Genomic DNA, 24,198 nt, shown 5'->3' with positions numbered 1-24,198 from the left:
TATATATATATATATATTTCTTCTTTATAAACTGAAACAAGCATGTTCTAAAAAAGTATTTACAAATTCTGTGTGTTACCAATTGATTAAGCTGAACAAATATGAATTAATCAAAAATAATAATGAAAAATCATAATGGTAATTTTTCAATTACTGGAGTTTGATTAGTTGATTTTTGGGACATTAGCAACTTAATTGCAATTTTGATTACTGGATAGTGGGTGGTTAGAATAATATTAAAATCTGATATTAATTGATTTAATTGTAATTTTAGTTAGTGGATAGTTGTAATAAACAGAAATACTAGTTGATGATTTCCGTCCCTTAAGTTATTTAATCATAATTTTGATTAAATGTTTATTTTACTTGACACTAATCATGATGTAATATCATGCTCATAGGTAATAAACTGATCAAATTAATCTCCCAGCTCTACATTTAGATGGTCCTCAAACAGAGGAAAACATAATTGGATGTGAAATTTATATACTTTTGAAGGTATTTTGAATCTGAGTATTTTTGGAAGAGATGATGAAGGAAGATACATCTGAAAAATCTCAGGTTAAGTCTATTTAGCTGTAATTTAGCTACTTCTGTGGTTCTACACTCTTTAAACATAAAAAAGTTAAATAACTAATTCACAGCCAGTTAGATTATTATTATTGCTACATTTAAAATTGTTCTAATCCATAGAAACTCTAGAAGATGGTGAAGATATAGACATTGATAAATTTGAAACAGCAAATGAAGATGCCATAATTGCTGAAGACCCTGCTGACTGTTGTCCAGACTGTTGTTATACAAGATTTCCTTGTTGTGTTGGTGATGATGACTCTCCTTTCTGGCAGTTTTATAGGAGATTGCGAGCCAAAAGCTATTGGATAGTTGAAAACAAGTATTTTGAAACAGTTGTAATCACAATGATAATGCTGAGTAGTCTTGCCCTGGTAAGTTTAAGAGTTATTTTTAAATGGGAAAAAAAAACGTAAAAGTAAACTTCACCATGTATTTATTAAACACAAGCTCTCAAGATTATTTAGGAGCTCTTCATCAAATGAAAGATAATTTGAATATGAATGTTACATTCAACATAATAGTGTAGAATTTTACATAATACTCAACAATTAACCATGTCGTAAACAGAAAAATATGCAACATATGGCACACTATATCAAATTAAATAATGATATATGTGCACAATGTGAATTATTAGTAACACTATGTACACAACCACACATTATTTACATGTACATACAGTTAAACTGAAAATTTTACTTTCCAAGATCTAGGAAATATAATAGGTCACCTAGTAAATTTTTATTGTTGTATGTTTTAAAAAAGGCTTATTTTCTTGCTTTAAATGTATCTTTGTGTTTCAATTGAAAATAATTTTAATTAATAGACAAAGGCTATATAATCAATACAATCAAATATTTCACAGTAATTAACTTCTTGTTTTGTGGGATTTTAACTTTAAAATATTTATGCATACACATGTATTTGTAGCACACATGGCAGAAGTTAATTGCATGTTGTATGAAATTATACCTTTATTTTATAAAAATTATTCTCCGAAGGATGTATTAATAATCTTCTAAAGTTATATTTACATTTGTAATTGCCATGTGGCACATTATATATGTTTTATTATATATAAAAACATTAAACAGAATAATTGGCACAGTATTTCTTGAAACAGTGTGTTTATTTTTTTCAACACATGATGGGGTTAGGGGTCTCTGTTTTGTTTCTGACAAGTATAGTAAGAGTAATACTCAGATTAGAGTAATTGGTAAAGGTCTGTTTGTTGTTATATATACAGAACACTAGTATAACAGTACAATATAAAGCTGCTCAAGTGTCCTATAACTATATATATAATTTCTTGCATTTACTATTAAAGTTGTTCTGCATTAGTAAATATGGTTGTTTGAGAAACTTATAACCATATAAAAAATTTACTATGAGAAAACTAAACTTCTTTTACAGTTATTGTTTAAGCAGTGTTGTTGCTTCTTTCAGTAGTCTCTAATATATATTTTAAAGAAGAATCATTGTGTTTGAAATTTTAAAAGTGTTAACCTAAAATGAAAAGATGAGCCAACTCTTAGAAATATAGTATGTTACTCCTTTTCTGTATGTTTAATTACGCTTAGTCTAATAATTAAAAAATGGATAAAAACCCAAAGCTTTCTGATTGGCAAGTGGATTTCTAGTTTCATTATTTATTAGGAGTATATTCGTTACAAGTTGTTAGCAAAAAGTGTTTTTAGTGTATTTTTGTCTTTAACTAGGGAAAAATTCACCTCTTCAAATATATTTGAAATAATATATTTTTCTTTCTATTCATCTTTATTTTTATTTTTTACTGTTTATCTTGGAGAAATAAGGAAACAATTATCTAAAAAATGTGAGTATAACTATGTGCCTGCAATATTCTTTTGGAGGGGAGTTGGGATTTCTGGTCCAAGAAGAACTGTTTGAAAAATATTATAACAATATTTTCTTATCCACAGGCTCTAGAAGATGTACACTTGAAGAATCAACCTACGCTTAAAGAAGTTTTGGTCATTGTTGACAAATTCTTTACAGTCATCTTTCTTTTTGAAATGTTACTTAAATGGTTAGCATTTGGTTTCAGAAAGTACTTTACTAATGCTTGGTGCTGGTTGGACTTTACAATTGTGTTGGTAAGAAAATTCGTCTTCTTTTTTCCTTAATACTCTTAATAAATTATCATTTACTTACAATATTTCTTGTACCATATGTACTTCTTTTCACAGAAATTTAGCTCTTTGTGGCTATGCAAGCTTGCCTATATAGTATTACAATTTTCAGGAGAGTGCGAGGATCTCAACTATGGGTTAATATATTGAAAGTTGTAGAAAGCTACTGATCATCTCTATAACATATATGAATAAACTTGAACAATGACAGTGTATAACCACTCTAACTAACTCTAAATTTTTAACACGTTATTAAAACAATAATCGTTAACATTTATATCACAAAACATTTTACTGTACTTTTAACATCATTATTTGAAATAAAAACTGCATATATATAACAACAGCATTAAAATTAAACAATGTACATTTATCAAGTTTACATGGTGAAACAATGGAATTTTTATTTAGATATAACTTTTATATTAAATTTATAAAACATATTTTATAAACTTTTGTATAAAACTTAAGTTTTAACTGTTTCTTGGAGGTTTCAGATATTTTCATTGTGATAAAAATACTTGATCATGTGTGGTAATACTGTTGACAAAACTTTTCTTACCATAACAGAAATGGTCAAACTTTTGAAATGTAGATTTATAAATAATTATTGCAGAGTTTCAATTCAGCTCCTTTTGAAATTGCCTCTCTAAAAATTTCATTTTATTTTATTTTTCCAGAATTTAAGTTTTATATTAAGAGATGATCAAACTGAAATCTTAAACTGACTTTCTATGTATCATTTTCGTAGTTAACCTTAAACTAAATTAAAACTTTTCTTTTACTTTTGTAGAATTCAGTCTTCAATGCAGTATAATTTACTAGTTTTAGAAATATAGCAGTTGGTTGTTTTATACAATATACATACACACACCCACCATGAAATCTTGTGGATGTTTATTTTTACACTGACACATATTTTTTTCAAGTATTTGAAACATTTTATATATGTCATTATTGTTGATTGATAATCTTTTTGTTGTTGCTGTTGTTTTAAAAATAAAATTGAGTGTTTTCAGGTTAAAAGTTGAAATAATATATGATCAACAATTTAATTTTCACCCTTCTGTGGAGTCCTATTTCCTGAGAGAAGACAGTGACCTTATTTTCCTCAACTCATCCTGTATTGAATACCAACAAACTAATCCCTGTGTGTGTTTTTTCTTTTCTTTTGCTTCCTGTCCACTGCCACAACTTTTTGATTCAACACATCTCAGGTGTCCATGTTTAATCTGGCCGTTGGTTTAGTAGGCTATAGCAACATTCCTGCATTTAAAACTATGCGAACTCTGCGGGCCTTTCGCCCACTTCGTGCCATGTCACGGCTGGAAGGGATGAGAGTAAGTAATTTATCACTCTTTAAATTGATGTTTGTTGCCTGCAGCAGTTGTGTAGTTAATGGAGGATCATCTTGTGAAATACCAACTTGCACGTAACTGGAAGTCTGTGCTTTAAAGAGGACATGCCTTACATAGTTAGAGAAGATATTCCCAGAGTTAGCTTTCTTAGCTGACTACTGATGGAATTACTGCTACAGATATTGTGATTGTTTGTGTGTGGAATTGATTTGACCATGTTGATGTCCAGTCTAGTCCAGCTTGCTGTGGACCAAGCCCCTGGCATGAGGATGGAATATCTTATCACTCTTGTCTTTTTTCTGTCACACAAACAACCAGCTTCATCTCATCAGGTATATTTGTATGTATACATATATATAATAAATGCAGAGTGTATTGAGTTAAATAACCCTAATTTCCATGTCTATGATAATTTATTTTTCTTATCATAGTACACTATTTGATAAACATTTAAATTCCATTTGATACTTGTTAATCACATGTATACAAATGTTTAACTGTCTACCTGATGACAATAAGTGACTGTTTTGTGACACATAAAAGGCAATGTGAAGCTTAATACAGCTGGAGTTTACAGTTTTATCTCCTATTTGCTCCACTAAAGACTATTAGAGTAAGTACAAGTGAAAGACTTTAAAGAAGGTGACTTTCTACCCTGTCAGGTGTCTCTGGTCAATCTTACAGCTACCGCAGCAGGGGTGACAAAAATCCAAGCCTTCAAGACTATGAGAACCCTGCGTGCTCTGCGACCTTTGAGAGCCCTTTCACGCTCTCAGGGAATGAGGGTAAGTTAAGATGTCATTCAGTTAGGGTTTACACTTACAACAAAAACATGGGAATTGCTTGACAACCATCATGGGTTTTTGTTACACACATATTATAGTAACTTGGCTATTTTCTTTATGTTTGAAATGAAAATTATAGGAAATATATAACAATTAATTTTTAAGGGAAATCATTTTGATAACAATAATGCAAGAGACCTATATGTTACTTTTGGAAGCAGATTACAGTGATAGCTGTTACAGCTTTCTACTCGTTTAGAATGATAACCCCAAAAAAAGTGTTGAAGTATTTTACAAAAGTAGAATAAAATTACAATTTTTATGGATCAGAACATGTTCCCTTTTCAGTAACAGGGTGGTAAAATGTTTCAACTTACCCTTTGCTTTGTTAACAGGGCGATAGAGAAAACTGTATAAACTTACTATAACCTTTGTTTGGTTAATTTGCTCAATTAATCCATAGCACGTTCCAGAAATTATTTCAACATTTACCGAGATTGTAGCATTTGATAACATCATCACTTTGCATGCAGTTTTATTTTGTTTTGAATTTGTTTTTGTTATTGCAAGGTAATACAGAATTTGATGATTTTGTGCAGTTTTTCTTGCGTTTTTAAAGATTCTGTATGTATTCAACACCTCATCTCACAGGAAACATTTCTAGGTAAGCATTTGAATTTTATTTTTTTAATTAAACCACTGATAATTCCATTGAAGCACTTGCAAGGTAAGCTCGTTTTTGTTGTTTAAATGTTTGTGGTGCATGGGCATGTAACCCTTTATTGATTGAAATATTAAACAAGTGTCAAAAGTATGAAATGAAAGTATACTTTGACACTTATTTTTGTCTTTTAAAAAATTAGTATCTAAACAATAACATTAATTAATTAACATCAAAACAAGTTAAAATATACATAACTACAAATATAATGCTTAAAATCTGTGACTGTTAGATTTAATTAAAAAACTGTATTGCATTTTATATATTATTTGTTTCTTAAACTTACTGTTTCCAATTGAAATGTATTTGTTTTGACTAGTGAGTAATATATACCATAATGATAACCATTTTTCACAAATATATGTGTAATTGTTTCTGTATACTCATAAGCTTTATTCAACCTCACAAACTGCATGTTTTTATCAAGTATATCTATCATATAGTCAAATTAATAGCCTCCACTTTTGCCAACCTATCTTTGCCAATGCAGTTTCTATTCTGGTAAGAAATGAAAACTTTCTACCCGATCTTTCAGTTTTAACTTTCCATTATCTATCTCTTTCTGCATGTTATAGCTGTGTAACAGAATTTTAAGCTTCATAACATTAAAATCTGTTTAAAAATATTATACTTCAGTTTGAAGAAATTGTTCTGTTTTTTTACTTACTACTTACTTGCAGAACTAAAATATAATAAATTTATTTGTAAATTGTGGTTTTTGAATTAAGATTGTTTTCAATTCAGTTGCTTTTGCTTCTGACTTTGCTGTTTGCTAAACTAGATATCTCACTACCATCTTCTTTCTTTTTATATTTAGACATAACAAAAACAATTTTTAGTATTTTCAGTTTTTTTATAATCATTTTTTAATCTTATTTAAGAGATACAGAAGTCTTTGCTTGTTTAATACGTGTCACATCTAACTAATTTGTACACTGCAGTTGTAATATGTAATAGTAATTTTAATCCTTTTAATACTAACAGGTGAAAAGGTAAACATTGACATGTTATAAAGGAACTGAATCAGAAAAAGATGCTTTCTAAAAAATTATTTTCTCAGAAATTCTCAATTTTGAGTTGTGAAAAATGGCACAATTATTCATGTGACGAAAAAATTTTGAAATTTATGAAATTCAATGTCTGTTGAATTTTGTTTTATAATTCACATAACAAACACACACATATATTATTCTTGCTTCTAACTTTCCTGTTTATTTGACAAATTGAAAACATATGTATACATAGGTAATTTAAAATTTATTTCCTTGACTCCAATTTGAACCCAAGACCTTTCACTTCCCAGGCAAGTGCCTCTACCTCCTGAATAAAAGAATTAAACCACTGATGCTTTCTAATAAAGATCATTTTAATGACACAAGCTATCAAATACATACATGCATACAAAATTATAAGTCTGCTAGTAATTGTTTTTTTTTTCCATCAGGTAGTGGTCAATGCCCTAATTCAAGCCATCCCTGCCATTTTCAACGTATTATTGGTTTGTCTGATCTTTTGGCTCATTTTTTCAATCATGGGAGTTCAGATGTTTGGAGGAAAGTTCTATCAATGTGTAGACGGCAATGGCACTCGGATAAACAGTACATATATTCCTAACGTTGATGCTTGTTTGGCCAAAAATCTGAGCTGGGAAAATCCACTGATTAATTTTGACAATGTATTGAATGCATATCTTGCCCTTTTCCAAGTAGTAAGTTTAGAAGATTTGTATCAGTAGCTTCTTCTTTTTTCTTTGTATTATTATAAGCACTTACAGTTAATAAGTTATGGTTTGTGTAGTACATTACAGCTCAGTTATGGTTTATGTAATATGTTACAGCTAAGCTTAAGGTGGATTTATGGATCTTGTTTGAATCTGTTTATTTCTAATATTTTGAAACAATGATACATTATGTTGTAATAAGTGTAAAAAATAATGAATACCATGTGATCTATAAATGCAATCTAGACAGAAAATAAAAACTTAGTTATTCTTCATTTTTACACATAATTTGAAAGAATGTTTATTTTCAAAATAATATGAAATTAAATAAGCATTTCTCTTACAAAAAGAAAGTAGCTTGTCAGGTTTAGAACTATAAGAATGTAAGAGAAGATTAAATTAATCATGAAATAAAGATCATTCAAAAGTTATAGTTTGATTAATAGGCTTTAGTGAAGAAAGTTTAAGTATGAATATGAAATTTTACATCCAAGTTTATTGATAACAAATGCCTATATATATCTTTGGTTTTTCAACATGATAATCAGATGATGTTTGTTTAACTTTGTACAGGTATGTGTTCAGCACACTATAAGAATGTAAGAGAAGATTAAATTAATCATGAAATAAAGATCATTCAAAAGTTATAGTTTGATTAATAGGCTTTAGTGAAGAAAGTTTAAGTATGAATATGAAATTTTACATCCAAGTTTATTGATAACAAATGCCTATATATATCTTTGGTTTTTCAACATGATAATCAGATGATGTTTGTTTAACTTTGTACAGGTATGTGTTTAGCACACACAAACTGTTGTTTTACTTTCAAGACTAGAATGTTGTAATTTTATTTAAATACTAATGAGTTATCATTTCTTGATCTATAAGTATGATTCCTCTACTCCAAAATTAATATATGTATTAAGAGCTAATTGCCATTTATCAAATTCATTTGATGAATTGTGTTATGAAATCAATCTCCAGAAGGCTATTACTTAAATGTTAACTAATAGTATAATCTGATCAATCAATACAAGCTTAGTTCATATTTACATCAAATAATTTGTCCATTTAATAGTTATGTAACACCCACACCAAGTACTTAAAATATATTTGGCAGTAATACTTTAGAAATATACATAAAAAGCTATTTTTTGGTGGAAACTTATTCTGAAAACTTGAATTTAACAAACTGTTAACTACAGATTTGTTTCAAACTTTTTTTATTGGTGTTAGGGTACTTTAATTACCAGTTGTACTAGGCTTTGTCTAAATTTATTAATAACAAGATTAGTCATTTAGTCACTGTTATTAATTACATCAACTGTGACTGATCATTGTGCTACAATATGTAAACATGACAAACACAATGGATTCTACTTCAGTAGGACACAAACAGTATTTGTTTTGTATAGAGAAGCACAAAACATAATATTATGTTATAAACTAGAGCTATATAAATAATATTATGTTAAAAACTAGTGTTATATACAAAACTTTCATTAATGTTTGTGACAAAAGGTTTCTAAAATTTATTTTCAGGCCACTTTCAAAGGTTGGACAGTGATAATGAATAGTGCAATTGACTCTAAAAGTGTAAGTATACATGAATATACCACAGACTGCTTCAGTTAGTCATCAATTAATCTAAATTATAAAAAATACAAATCAGAATGTGTTTTTTAATGTTCTTTTGTTTTTATTTAACTAAATAAATCGCTTATTCAACTTTAACAACTTAAAACTCTTCATTTAACAATACTCTGAATGTATTGCTGAAAGATATGGCTTGTGCTTTGTCAAATAAAATATGCTTAAGATAATTGATATTAACAAATCTAAAAAAATTATATATTTTTACTAGAAATTTATAGCATTAATATTAATCAGGAAGTACAGCTTTTACTAAGATTTTTCTCATGATTAAAATATTAAAAAAATATCAAATAAGAACTTCTATCCATTTCTTTTTTTTTATTTCAAAATAGTGTGCCTCAAAAATAAGCAGTATATGCATACACATATAGAAACATTCATTAAGTTACTTGATTATTGAAATAAAAATTTAATATAAAAAAACAAAGTTCTTTTGCATATACTCATATAAACTCTGTTTTTGAATGAGGATTTATAAAAATTTATCTGTAATGATTATACCAGGAAAAAGGGGTACAACCTGATGATGAAGTCAACATCTACATGTACCTTTACTTTGTCTTCTTTATCATCTTTGGTTCATTTTTTACACTGAATCTTTTCATTGGAGTCATCATTGACAATTTCAACGAACAGAAGAAAAAGATAAGTTTAACTAAGAATTACTCATTTTCTCACTAATAGGAAAATGTACTGTTCGAAATTGAGTTGCTTGATGAAAATTGTTTTTTATTTAGAATTTGATTAGAAAGCATTTTTCCAAGCAATTTATTGAAAATGAAAGCTAAAGACTCTTAAAAATTGTTTGCAGCAATTAGATACATCTGTTGGTGCTGTTCATAGTAGGTGTGGTTGAATTGATAATGTATAAAAGTTGTATTCACTAAAAGAACACATAATTAAATATGTCCCAGCACAATAAGAATATAATTTTCAAAATTAAAATTTGAGTAGTTTACAGTAGAAACACAGTGTACTGTGTAAGAGCAATAAAAGGTAATTTTCTTATGATTCAATACTCTTGAATAAGTCAGTACTCAAAATGTGAAATAAAGAGAGTATTTTTAAGTAGAATTTTTATATTGCTTCTAAAACAATTTAATAATTAGTGAATAAATGTTTAAATTTGCTGGTGTCTTACTTCCAAGTATTTATATTTTACGCAGGAGGGTCTCTGGAAATGTTTATGACAGAAGATCAGAAAAAATATTACAATGCTATGAAAAAGATGGGCTCAAAGAAACCAATGAAAGCTATACCTCGTCCTCGAGTAAGTAAAGAAACTTTTTGACATCAGCACCTAAGAATATGAAATCTGACAGGATATCTTATCAGTAATGTCATATTTGGTTAGCTCACCATAGTCTTCTATGTGGTTTCAAGTTGAGGCTAGTGCACTTTATCATCAAAACTTATGAGTCTTTTTGATTTCATAGTTTAAGACTGGCTATTGTAATTGACAAAATAACTTACAGCACTATTTACTTATCTTTGTTCTTGTAACAGTTTATACCTTCACTACCCTGTTGAAAGTATCCAGACATCAGTTAAAGAGAGTTATCTTAGTGATTACTGTTTGTATAGGTTTTTCACCATTATGGACCTGAAGTAATGCTGCTGTTTTGAGACATGCTGTCAGCTAGGATCTGACAAGTATCTAGTTTAGTTTTTTTCCACATTTGTTTTATAAAATCTATCACTTGATAAGAACTAGAAGGCTGTGTTACAACCTTTTCAGTTAAATACTATCCATAGCTGGTCTTAAAGATGTTCTATAAGGATAAAATCTAGGCTATTTAAGATATTGTACTTTGGAACCAAACATAAAAGAGTAACCTTTTGGAAAAACAAACTTTCCTGCTGACTAAAAAACTCCACTGTGGTTATTGATATTTAATTATGATCTCTCAATATTCATGACTGTTTAGGCTTGAAGATAGGCCTCAGCATAACATCCTTACTACAGTCCTTCATAGTGAATTTATTCAATTGCATGCTTTCATATTTGGTTTTTACTGTAAAAAAACAGAATTAATTGGCTTTCATTACACAATACATTTGTGGCCAATCATGAACATTCCAATACAAACAAGTTTTACATGAAGCAAAATATTGCTGAACATTTTTGAGAGGATCTATAATTTGCATAGCTCAGCCCTTCCAAAGCATGTGCGTTCATGGATAGCATGCTTCTTTGACTTCACAGATGATACCCATTCACATTTGGCCACACTGAATCAGTAAACTTGTGTTAATTTATTGCATACATAATTCTAGGCACTGTCTTTACAATTCTAACAACTGAGTGTTTGCCATGCTCAGACAGAACTTCCAGCAGACTAATTTTTTAAACTTTAGATGTACTGTCAAATTATCAATATCTTTGGTCTCACGCACATGGCCAAACATTGTGACTGTTTTATTTGACAGTTTTTCTACACTTTCAAAATCTTGTTATTTCTTCTCTAAAACTTATGTAACTTAGAACTTTATAAATAATTTGACACTATTTAATTACATTTTCATCTTTGTATTTATACTAAAGGAGTTGGTTGTCCAGATATTTTTGTTTTGGCTTCACAGTATACTTTAAAGTCTGTTATCACAATTTTTATTTAACTTTTAGTGTAAACCTATTATATAATACCTGCTCAACTTACCATCACATGATTTTTTATTCCTTACAGTTTAAACCTCAAGCTGTTATTTTTGATTTGATCACCAATACCAAGTTTGACATGGCCATCATGATCTTCATCATGTTGAACATGATTATAATGGGCTTGGATCACTATCACCAAACAGATATGTTTGAGCTTATTGTGGAGAGACTAAACATCTTCTTTATTGCAGTTTTCACTGCTGAATGTGTGTTAAAGATCTTTGCCTTGCGATGGCATTACTTCAAGGAACCATGGAACGTATTTGATTTTGTTGTGGTTACACTGTCAATCTTAGGTGGGTATGATTTTGAGAAAGAATTTACCTTAAAGTGTAATTTCATATACCTTCTCTTTAACTTAATAACAAGCAGAGCTTCACTCCAAATATCATAATGTCAATGCTGGTGCATTAAGCAGTTGAAGGATCATTTGGTAAAATTTGGCCACCAAAACGTCTTAGGTTAAAATTGGGCATTCAAATTTAAAAAAAAATACAGTGACAAACAAGAACCAAATTTTACATTTTACTGAATAGTGCAGTGTGTGGTTTACCAAATACAAAACTATCCTTCAGTAACAACAAACTTCACATTTCATTGCTATTTACTATGCTTTTAAACTTTATAAAGTTATCGTGGTGTAGTATTTGCTTTAACAAATGCAAATAATCATTTGGTAGCAAGAAATTTTGCATTGAATTGTTATTTATTATTGCATTATTTTTTACCTAACCCAAAGAACAAATTTTATTAAAAGGCCGTTTTATTATTTTCAGCTGAGAATTTTGAAAATCCAACCTTAAACTGGGTAGTGAGATGTTGTTTTTATTGAATATGAAACCATTGTGATAAAATCTGTGTATTCCCCCCTTCAAACAAACTTTAAAGTAATCATGATTTCACTGGTTAATGTTATCAAAATATAAACTAAATCATTTAAATCTATAGGCTTCTGATAAATTTTGTAGATGTAAAAGTTTGTGATTATGATTTTCATTGCATGTCACATTCTTTTTTTGTGTATAAAAGCTTGCAAGTTGCAACTGACTTTTTTCTCTGTAGTATTTTCATTGTTTTTTTAGTTGATTAGATTTTTCATTCTTTTTGGTAAAATATGTTCCCCATCTGTGTGTTTATTCATCTTGTATAGAAAAAAACTCATGATCAGTGAAGAACTCATTTATATGTCTTAAACACAATCTTTTATCTAATGATATAATTTAAATGAGTACAGAAATAGCACTGTCATTATCAGTAAATACACATTTAGTAGCTAAGCTGCAGGATATTATCTTTCATTCTTTAAGCTGAACTTTGTGAATATTGTTAAAAATATTTTCCCCCATGAATATTTCAGGACTGTAAACTTGATCAGTATTTACTTTTTACCATGTTTCTTTTATTTTGCAGGTGTTGGACTTAAGGACCTGATTGCTGCATACTTTGTCTCTCCTACACTTCTACGTGTAGTTCGAGTTGTTAAAGTTGGCCGGGTGCTTAGGTTGGTGAAGGGAGCTCGAGGGATCCGGACCCTACTTTTTGCCTTAGCCATGTCCTTGCCTGCCCTTTTCAACATCTGTCTTCTCCTTTTCCTTGTCATGTTTATTTATGCCATTTTTGGTATGTCCTTCTTTATGAATGTTAAACACCGATATGGAATTGATGATAACTTCAACTTTGAAACCTTTGGTCAGTCAATGATTATTCTTTTCCAACTGTCCACCTCAGCAGGTTGGGATGGTGTCCTATCAGCTCTAATGGATGAGGATGATTGTGAGCCTAGAACCAGTACCTCAGAAGGAAATTGTGGCACCAGGAGTATTGCAGTTGCATACCTTATTTCATATTTAATTATTAGCTTTCTAATTATTATTAACATGTACATAGCTGTTATCTTGGAAAATTATAGTCAGGCTCAGGAGGAAGTTGAAGAAGGCTTGACTGATGATGATTATGACATGTACTACGAAATATGGCAGAAATTTGATCCTCTTGGCTCACAATACATTCCTTATGAAAAGTTATCTGACTTCATGGATGCCCTTGAGTTTCCCCTTAGACAACCCAAACCTAACAAGTACAAAATTATTCGTATGGATATCTCTATCTGTGAGGGAGAACAAGTGTATTGTGTTGACATCTTAGATGCCCTTACAAAGGAATTCTTTGCTACAAAGGGCCATGTAATTGAAGAAACTGCAGAATTAGCAGAAGCAGTCCCAGCTAAGGATGATAGGCAGTTCGGACAAGTGAGTAGTACCCTGTGGCGACAACGTGAGGAGTACTGTGCACGTGTGATTCAGCAAGCATTAAGACATTTTATAGAGGTAAAGAAGCTAGATTCAGACCAAACACAAACTGCCATTGCTAGTGAAGGGTATGACCATGTGACTAATGACCATAAAATTATGGTTCATTCACGGTCACCCAGTGAATCTAGTCATTCCACAGATGTGTGATAAGCACTACATTATATAGGTGAAGATATTTTGGACAGGCAGGTAGCCAACTGATGAACTATGTCATTATCAAGCTATATTTTTGTATTCTTTATGCAGAAGAGACCAGATCATTCTGCTTACAACACATTGGTTGATTAGTACAATAACAATGGTTTTCCACTTGTTATTTTTCTAAAGAATATTAGTTAAAGTTTCAACGTCTTTACTGTGTACATATGCAAGTCTTAAGAATCAAACCCTCTCTAACAGGCATTATTTGTTGAAATTTAGACACAGTTTGTGTTTTGTTCCAGAATGGACTTGAAGGTATGCTTCCAAGAAATTGTGGCTGGGTTGTCTAGTCACCTGGCCACTGTGGAAGGGTTTTATTGAAAATAATGTTATTGTACAGGATTTTAAAGAAATTTATTAATTGTACATCTCATTTGCCTAATTACATTCCAGCCCAATTTAAAAATGTCTTTATTCCTTTTAGCTCTTAGTCTTATTTTACAGTACTTAAGTGCTAAGCCAGACTCTCTGGCCTAATTGAGTTTTTACATTAAATAGTCTTCACCATATCAGAAAGTTGTTTCTTCATTTCTTAAAACATTTTATGATTCTTCTTAGCTTCTTGTACTGTTTCTCTTAATGAATCATCAGAAGGGCAAACAATATGAAGGCATTGGTTCTACTTTTAATAAAGTTATTTGCCCATCTTTTTTGTTCTTTATTGGGCAATTTCAGCTGTACAGTAAGTCATCATTTACATTAAGTCTTCATAATGCTAACAACGCATAAGTAAAGAAAGTATAAAACTTTTAGAAAGGATAAACTGTATTTATAACTAATCATTCCACCTGATTTATCTACTATGCCACCCATTCTCTGCTTTAGACCAACCAGCCCAAGGAACTAATGATTAAGAGCTGTTTTATAACTTGTTGTACCTAATCATAACATATGGTCTGTCCTGTATAATAAGTTACCCTGTTAAAATATGTATATCTATTTAAATACAGAAATACTTATCTATATAAAGAGAAAGTACTTCCAAGAACTGCTCCCTAGCCCTGCTACTGGGAGTTAAGTGATACTAAAGTGGTCTCAGGTGCCAGAGTCGAGATATGGGGGCAAGACTGCTTCACAAGGGCCATTTTGTTTCTCATGTGCCTTCACAGGTTGTCATTTTCCATGAGACTCATCATGCATCTCAACGATTGTGCATCTGCAATCAATTTTTTTGAGCATAAGTGATGATCCTTGTCTGTTTTGGTGCAATGTGTTAGTTTCATTACTCAAAGTTTATCTTTGTTCATATTATCCCATAAGGTACTGCGGTGCTTTGATCACGTCTTACACTTTGTTAAAAGCAAATAATTTAGCCTTTCTAATATTACTATGCATGAAATTGAAAGCACCAGTTACCCTTGTGTTATAGTATGAAAATGTACTGTAAACATTTAGCTAACTTCAGTCTTTTTCATTAAGCCCTCATTTTGTGTTTAAAAGGAATTTAGCTGATCAACATAGCTTTTGTCTGTATTAGTTGGACTTGTTATTTTTAGGTTAGGAACCCTAATGCTGTAAGAAATTGCAGAGAATCAAAGAACAATATAACAAATTTTGAGAAAGAATTCAGCCAGTGGTGCACTTTAATATTGCTCCCATCCCCTTTCCCAGTTCTTTACTCAATTCAGCCTTTTCAAGATGTTCTTACTTTGTAAAACGTTTTGAACTTCACAGTTTGTACTATGTTCCCTGTACATACATCATTGAATAAATTTTGATAATTTACCACATGAATTTATAAACAAATTTGCTGATTCTTTTCTTTCTGGTAGGAAATATATTAAGGGATATTTTAAAAGAATAAATTTATGTAACTTTTACTTTTCACTATTTCAAAATACTTGTTTTCCCAAATCAACAAGAAGTAATAAATTATAAAAGAGAAAATCCCCAAAAAATGTTTATTTCTTTAAATGCTTTAAAAACTTATTGAATAAATCAGATTTTTAACCTCTAGATCTGCAATGAAATTAATTTAGAAATACATTAACACTTATAAAGAGGGCTCTTATAGATTTGGCAAGTTCTACATAGAACATTTTGTCAAAGTAGGTGAAACAAAATGGTACATGAAATGACACCCAGAATTTGAATTTTAGTTATTAAAGTTCAGAACATAACTCTAACTATGTTGTTATCAGGCCACATATTTTTCACTATTTTAGGGTAGAATTTACTTTCACGGATTATCATAGTAAAATTATTTTGGAAATATCATCACCACTACCATTTTGGGTATTTTTAGAGGGTTCTCGGATATAGGAATCACTCTTTGCCCCATCTGTGAAAGTAGGTAAAAAAAAATAAACATGAAAAATTTGATGCTTTAAATATGAATGAGGATAATGAATAAATAAGTTATGGATGCAAAGTGGAGTATATTTTTTCCACGAAGAAGAGATTTTTTGTGAAAACAGAAGTCTACCTTCGAAGGCAAAAAAATGCAAATAGCATGATTCTTTTTTGTAGTTTCAGTTTATGGCAAAGATTATCATGCTTTGATAGGGTGACCATACAACCGTAACCTACGTGGATAAACAGAGTTTTATAAATGAAGATGCAAGTAAATGGAGTGCAGCTCGTGATAGTAGGAAATATGTTTACCAATACTAAGTAAAATTATAAATTGTGAACAGTGTAATTTCATATCAAAAGTAATGTTGAAAACTTAGAGAGGAACATTATAAAAGTTTAGGTTTCACCTTGGGAAGATATTTGAAATATATTGTAAGATGTCTATAAACAATGATAGATTATGTCATTAAGAGTTACACATGAACTGTTCTCAGTTGGAAGGGTAATGATACACAGGTAAAATATCCCTGCATGAGAGGTTGGAAGATTTGGCTGGATTTAATGTTAATGTAAGAACAAGTGCAGAAGAGAAGAAACATAAAGATCTGATGAATACAACCAAGTACCTTTTATTTCACATGACTACAAGTTGAAAAAATGGATATTAAGGGAAAAATAAAATTAAAACTTTTAAAAGTATGACAACACACACACACATAGTCAGCATACGTGATAACCTACACAAAAACATAGTGAACCTGGACCCTTTGAAATTAGAGGCTAATCTCCCTGAAATGCACATTTTCTCTTTAGCTGGCCAGTAAGAAAAAGGGCACTGGAATGCAGAAATATCTGTTTTAAGACTTCACGTGGTATCTCCCATACCCAAGGTCAAGTAGGACACAATGCAACTATCCTATGAAACAGTAGATAGGTTCCTTGACCAGTCAAACTGCAAAAAAGTAACACCTTATGTTGGATTTAACATGACCTCAACTGGATTTAGGATTTTCAAAATCGGAACTTACAAACATTTTAAGATTTTATAGTCAGGGAATGTAGAGGGTTCAGTACATCATATTACAATGATTTTGAGTAGTAAGTGAAAGGCCGTGTCAGTAATTTCTTGTAAGCAATTAGTATCAATATTAGACAAACAAAAGCAGTAAAGAGTGATTAAGATATAACCAGTTGGTGAGGGAGTATGAATAACTGCAATGAATGTATTTATTGTGACAAAATATGTTAGAAAATTAACTGTTTTGGTTTTTGTGGAGAACAGGACAGCAATCTCTCTCACAGTGGGAGATTTCCAATTAGATAAAAATAGAAAATTAGGAAGAGAATATTAAAAATGGAAGTTTTGTATCTTTTGAATATTTATGTAAGACTAAACAAAGTCTATCTTTCCATAAGTGGATAATGAAAAAAGTTACTCAAGTTACTTTGTTACCTTTACACCCCTGACTCAAGGTCAATATAACACAAAATGGCCAAGACTAATTTTACTTTACTCCACAGTTTATTATTTTCACATGCACAGTCAACAAGTCTACTACATTGTCAATTTACAGCAGTGGGTCATATTCCGAATTAAACACAACAAGATATACATGTAAGAAACTCTCTTCTTTACCCACTGTCTACCTTGACCATAACACTTGTCTAATCAAAATCAGTATTAACAATAAACACACTGATGATTACTACTTCAAAATAACTAACTGCTTAATCTATATATATAAAAATGAAATTTAATGTTTATTTCATTTATCTATCTCAGAGAATACAATTTCATTTTATCTTATTGACTTCCACACCATGTTATCTTGTGTCTTTTATCAGAAATCACTGCACATTATCTAATGCATATTAGATGCACAAACCTTTTATTTTGTGAAGATCAGGTAACTGTGTGAATGGGTGGCTATGAATTAACAGTCACAGTTAGGTCAGTTTGTCAATATGCATTTAAAAAACATAATAGCCTTTTTTGGTTATAGTGAATGTTTCCTGAAAGTTCTGTGTTGGTTTTTATTGCATTTTTAAAGCCTTTTTTTTTTTACAAGTAACTGGTTTTTTAAGGGATTTTTAACTGCTCCCACCAAATAGTTTTTGTGTGTTTTAAAAAACCTTGATATGAAAACAATAGCAGTAATATCAGAATTGTATTTCACATAAATGTGTTTGTTTGGTTTCATGCAAAACAAAGCTATTTGAGGGTTATCTGCACTAGCCAGGCCTAATTTTGAAGTGACAGACTAAACAGAAAGCAAATAGTTAATACTGCCAACTCTTGTCAGACCAAATTGTTGGATTTGTCTGTTACTCTTATAAGCCATCCAAGGCCCCATATTTCAGAGCAAGACTTGTTTTTTGGTGGTAAATAGGATCAAACCTTGAATCTACAGTCTATCACACTGGGCTGTACTCAGTCCATTCATATTATAGGTAAAATTTTAGCTGTTATTACAGTTTGTAAATAGTGATACTTACATCAAGTTATCTATGAAACTACTTTTGATAAGGCTACGTTACATACTGTATCTTCAGCATAACCATACTAACAATTTAATTAGCATTAGTATACAAATTCCAACAGTACTCTGACTGACAAAGTTAACATTCCTTCAAATATCTCATGAACTGTTACATATTATCATGTTTAAGCAGTTGGAAATTTCATCTGCTATTTACTTACTTTATTCACATTGTATTTCCTATGCTTGGATCAGTATTATTGAAAACATCAATAAGAAGTTTTAGTGCATACAGATCCAACTTGTTTAACCAGATATTGAATTAATGCTTCTACTAATACCTAATGATCCACAAACAGTTAAATTCTTTCATTTTAACTTGTAAGCTAAAACTTAATTTGAGGTTTCAATGTTTTAATCATCAGGACAATTCATTTTCTCCCCACATCATTATAAATCAAGATTTTAACAGTTAAATTCTTTCTAATTTTAACTTGTAAGCTAAAACTTAATTTGAGGTTTCAATGTTTTAATCATCAGGACAATTCATTTTCTCCCCACATCATTATAATTCAAGATTTTTAACAGTTAAATTCTATTATTTTAACTTGTAAACTAAAACTTAATGTGAGGTTTCAATGTTTTAATCATCAGAACAATTCATTTTCTCCCCACATCATTATAAATCAAGATTTTAAACAGTTAAATTCTTTCATTTTAACTTGTAAGCTAAAACTTAATTTGAGGTTTCAATGTTTTAATCATCAGGACAATTCATTTTCTTCCCACACCATTATAATTCAAGATTTTAACAGTTAAATTCTATTATTTTAACTTGTAAACTAAAACTTAATGTGAGGTTGCAATGCATTAATCATCAGGACAATTCATTTTCTCCCCACATCATTATAATTCAAGATTTTTAACTGAGGTGACTATAATAATTGGTATTGGGTTCATGTAACACCCTTAATTTACACATAATGTTGTACTACATTAAAACATACTTCTGCTTTTTACTCACTAGTTCTACAGTTTCTTCTCAATAGTGACATCTACATTTTACATACATGGCTGAAAATGTTCTTTACAAAGTTAATGAAATCAATATACTTTACAAAATACTGCCTTCATGTACCTAGAAACTATAATGGAAAATGTAATACATATAATTAGGTCTGTTGAACAGTATTTAATCTTGTTTAAGTTCTGCTTACTTAAGTCATAAAAAAAACCATTTTATAAGTTATACTATTTGTAACTTAAAATTTAAAAAATGTGTCCAATCATTTGGTATAGTCAATAAATTGAAACTAGTTTTAGCTACATTATAATCAACAATTACACCAAACCAGCAGTGCTAAATTGACTATATGGTTATTTATTTAATCATTTTATTTCAAATTAATAGATATCATATTCAAAGTTTCTTTTTGTCATTAAATACTGAAATTAGTGAAATACAAACGTGAAAAGATTATTTTGTAATGTTACATTAGTTGTGAAAATGTACAATTTGCTATTTCAAGTACTTCTTTGATTTACACAACTTTTTAAACATTGCTAAGTGTAAGTTTTCATATAAAATTAGTTCAATAATATGTTTCATATTTTTCACTTTTCACATCTCAATAAATTAAAAACTGACAAATGAGACATCTGACTGTGTGAAGCATTTTATTGAACATACAATGCAACTTTTGTTTGGAAATAAATACATTGAAAGGAACATATAATTAAACTGGATGACTTCATATTTTAGAAAAATGATTTCTTGAAATGGTTTTTGTATACACGACTTTGGGAAGCAACATAAAAGCAGATATAATCTAAAGCTAGCCCAGTTTCAAAGATAATTATATTTTCCACAATTGAAAAAAGATAAGCCTCTGTGGAGACTTCAAGGTACACAGCTCAAGGAGAAGTTATTACCATATGAAAGTAAAAACATACACAAAAGAAAAGGACCAAAATCCTATGTACATAATTTTCATTATGAATCAAAGGATAAAAACAGTCCTATACAACTATTCTATACAATATCACATTTGAAAGGTTGAAAAAGTCACTGGGATCCTCTGTGAGCAGAACAGCCACTTCATAATGGTCCATCTTAACTGGGCCAACAACCCCAAGATAAAAATGTGCGTGGCAGCAAGAGTCTATGAGATTCTAACAGGTTCAGAATACATATTAAATCTTGGCAACATAAATAGAAAATATGGAAAGAAACTGAATAATGATCTAGGGTACAAGAAATGGCAATTCTATTGGACCTACAATACAGAAGATTGCATGATTACATTACAATAAAGTCAGGAATTTCATGCTTAACAGTGAATATAGGTTTCCAACAGCCAAGTGATTTATATGGAATATAAATAGCACTGCCACTTAAATTCAAGTTTGCTAACATTTTCATTCTATTTATAAATCATAATACTGTGTTTTTCATTGAGTATTTACCAGAAACATAATACAAGATGAACTTCTGTGTAAAGTTATTTTTCTTTATTTGCTATAATTTGACAAATATGTTTTATTTGAACCACAACAAAGCTTAAAATAAAAACGAGTCTGTCACATCAAACCAAAATTTAATTTAAATAACACAATTTTCATTAGCAAAGAAGCAATTTATCCTCAAACATAAATCATTATATATTCTTGGGCCTGATCCCAAGGTCTCTTTATACTTGAAAAATACATGATCTTGGACATGATCCCAAGTCTTTTTATACTTGAAAAATACATGATCTTGGACCCAATTTTAAGGATCTCTTACACTGAGAATGTACATTTTTAGGCTCAGATATAAGAATTTTTTACAGGAAATAATATAAGATCTTAGACCCTGGTCCAAAGACATTTATCTATGAATTAATGCATATCTTTAACATAGATCCATGGATCTATCTTTTCTTTTTACTGGAATATAATACACAATCATGGACCCAGCTCACAAGATCTTTTTACACTAGAATAGATATGAAAATTTTGGACCCAAAAACCCGTTACTCTAGAAATAAAAATTGAACCCATCTACCCTCAGATATAAAGTTGAGAAAAAGCATTGTTGATTTACTAAAATACTGAAGTCATATTACATCCTTATAATCTGTTCTCTTCAACAAAAATATTATTCATATCGATGAAAACAATAAAAAATGTGTTTTGAAAACAGGCCGAATTTAGCCCTCCTTCTAAAGCTTTGTTTTATTTTTAATGTGTGGTATATCATCACATGCTTTAAAACGAAATTACAATTTTGTCTTAAGGACATTTCCCAAAAGCTATAAATATCTATTCTGCAAAACACTCCTTTTTTCTAAGTGTATTTAATAAATATAGGAAGCCAAATCAGAAACAATTTTCAGTTCAATCAATTATCTACATAATTTATAAAAGAAATATTTTTACTCTGAGATGTGTGACACAACTTCACAGTATGACAGACAAAAAAAGGTGTAATGTTCTGACATTATAAACATTCCAACACACCTATATAGCTCAGTTTAACTGCTCAGCTCTGGCTATGAGTGAAGTGTCTTCCCAGTAACAGCCTTCAAGTACAATGTATAAGTTAAGGATGAAGATTTACAAGAAATCAGTAACAAGACTGCTAGTAGCCTAAGGCTTTATGCACTGCCACTGTAAACCTGTATATTAATAAGTCTAAACAGTGATTGGAGTAGCACTGCAATTAAGACTAGGTGTTTTTCACAGTTTTCAATCTAAAGGACTACATGTTTTATCAGTTTTGGCATTACACAGTTGTAGAATAGAAATATTTGTCATTATTTAAAAAAACCTTTCTACTTGTTACTTTAACATTGATACAAAAAGACCAAAAGGAATGGCACAACTGGGTTACATGTTCAACAACGAAAGACCATTTGTCATAAGTTTCATCATAAAAATGTAATGGGAGGGGAACGTTGGTTGTACAACAGAATCAGTTAAATAGCTCACTAGCAATTATGTGATCCAGTGCCAAAGGTGCAATTAGTGATGTACTATACCTACCACAGAAAAGATATACAGTCATATGTGATATTAAGAACTTCAAGGGCACTGTTTGAAAAGGTAGTGTAGTACCCACCTTAGAATTTTCATACTTTGTCCCGTGTCCAGGAAAAATTCCAACTATAAAACTTCAATAAAGACATCAGGAAACCTACTCTTAATCAAGTGTGTTACCACTGAAACCAAAATTGTGACTAAACTGTAAACTTCTAACTTAGAAATGCATACTTAAAAAAAAAGTACTGTAAAATAATGCAATAGAGAGATGTGACCCTACCAAAGATGGAGAGAATAAGTCATGTTCATACAACTACAAGGTTCAGTCTTTTTTTTTTTGTAGCAATCAGCTACATGTGCTATATGAACCTGATTAAAAGTTTCAATTCTTTTATCACTAGTTTTGACTTGTGCCTTCATTAAAGATGCTCAACTAAAATTAGTTTCTTCAAATAAGTTATTGATAAAAAAAGGTTATTAAACTGAACTCCCAAAAACCTACCAACTCACTTTTGTTTTTCTAACTCAAATACTCTAGAAAATATTCATTAGTCAAAATTATTAACACCATAACCAACAGGTTTATGTTCTACTAATTGTTTGACTTCCACTTTTCATAGCTCATTAAGTTTTGATTTTGAAGTAACCAAACTTACCCAGTACTTTAAAACAAACCAAAATCTGTCTCCATGACCAACCACATCTCAATAGCGAGCTTGTACATTTACAGACTACATTTTTTTTACAACAGCGATAGTGAAAACCAACCAATTACTGAAAAATTAGATCAACTGCACAGTTATACTAATTCTTAGGTTTTTAAAAATGCTCCAAAATTCATGTAAAAACATAACCCTTATAATACACATTGTAAAAACAGCATATTTTTGCTACTTATACACATCTTTAAAAATTAATAAAAAAAAGTCTATCATATTTGTTTGGCAAAATTTAAAGAAACATGGAAAATTGTCTCACAAAAATCTGTGGAGCTTATGGAGCTTACTAGGGGACTCTCATTAAAGTGAAGACTTAACTTCGTATGATGATTTGTCTTTGGGAATTTACCCAAGATCAATTTATTATTGTACATAAATTTTACACTTTCAGACTTATAAAACTGTATTTATGTATGTATGACTCCAAGAAAAAAATATAAGAGTAAGAAAGATGATCAAGATTTCTGGTGTGTTGAAGCTTATTCAGATTATAAAGAAACTATATTCAAATTCCAGTACAATATTTTATATGAGTTATTT

At 30.0% G+C, this 24,198-nt stretch overlaps 1 protein-coding gene across 6 annotated transcripts in view; it reads left to right on the top strand.

The window, feature by feature from the left end:
* The window catches only part of LOC106471374 (sodium channel protein para-like), a 98,311-nt gene extending 82,436 nt beyond the window's left edge, over positions 1 to 15,875 (top strand). For 4 of the 6 annotated variants that reach the window (XM_022400823.1, XM_022400817.1, XM_022400811.1 and 1 more), the window contains 9 exons: positions 694 to 947; positions 2,517 to 2,690; positions 3,944 to 4,066; positions 7,035 to 7,298; positions 8,853 to 8,906; positions 9,471 to 9,611; positions 10,129 to 10,236; positions 11,654 to 11,924; positions 13,039 to 15,875. In XM_022400823.1, coding sequence (XP_022256531.1) covers positions 694 to 947; positions 2,517 to 2,690; positions 3,944 to 4,066; positions 7,035 to 7,298; positions 8,853 to 8,906; positions 9,471 to 9,611; positions 10,129 to 10,236; positions 11,654 to 11,924; positions 13,039 to 14,087 — 2,438 coding nt within the window. In that variant the 3' untranslated portion in view covers positions 14,088 to 15,875. Of the gene's footprint in view, positions 1 to 693; positions 948 to 2,516; positions 2,691 to 3,943; positions 4,067 to 4,746; positions 4,870 to 7,034; positions 7,299 to 8,852; positions 8,907 to 9,470; positions 9,612 to 10,128; positions 10,237 to 11,653; positions 11,925 to 13,038 lie in introns of all 6 variants that reach the window. The other 2 variants (XM_022400826.1, XM_022400807.1) reach the window with 1 other exon arrangement.
* Positions 15,876 to 24,198: the final 8,323 nt, after the last annotated feature.

The sequence above is a fragment of the Limulus polyphemus genome, unplaced genomic scaffold (genome assembly GCF_000517525.1).
Source record: "Limulus polyphemus unplaced genomic scaffold, Limulus_polyphemus-2.1.2 Scaffold111, whole genome shotgun sequence".
NCBI classification, from domain to species: domain Eukaryota; kingdom Metazoa; phylum Arthropoda; class Merostomata; order Xiphosura; family Limulidae; genus Limulus; species Limulus polyphemus.
The sequence above is the reverse complement of the archived record's forward strand: the minus strand, read 5'-3'. Positions and strand labels throughout refer to the sequence as shown.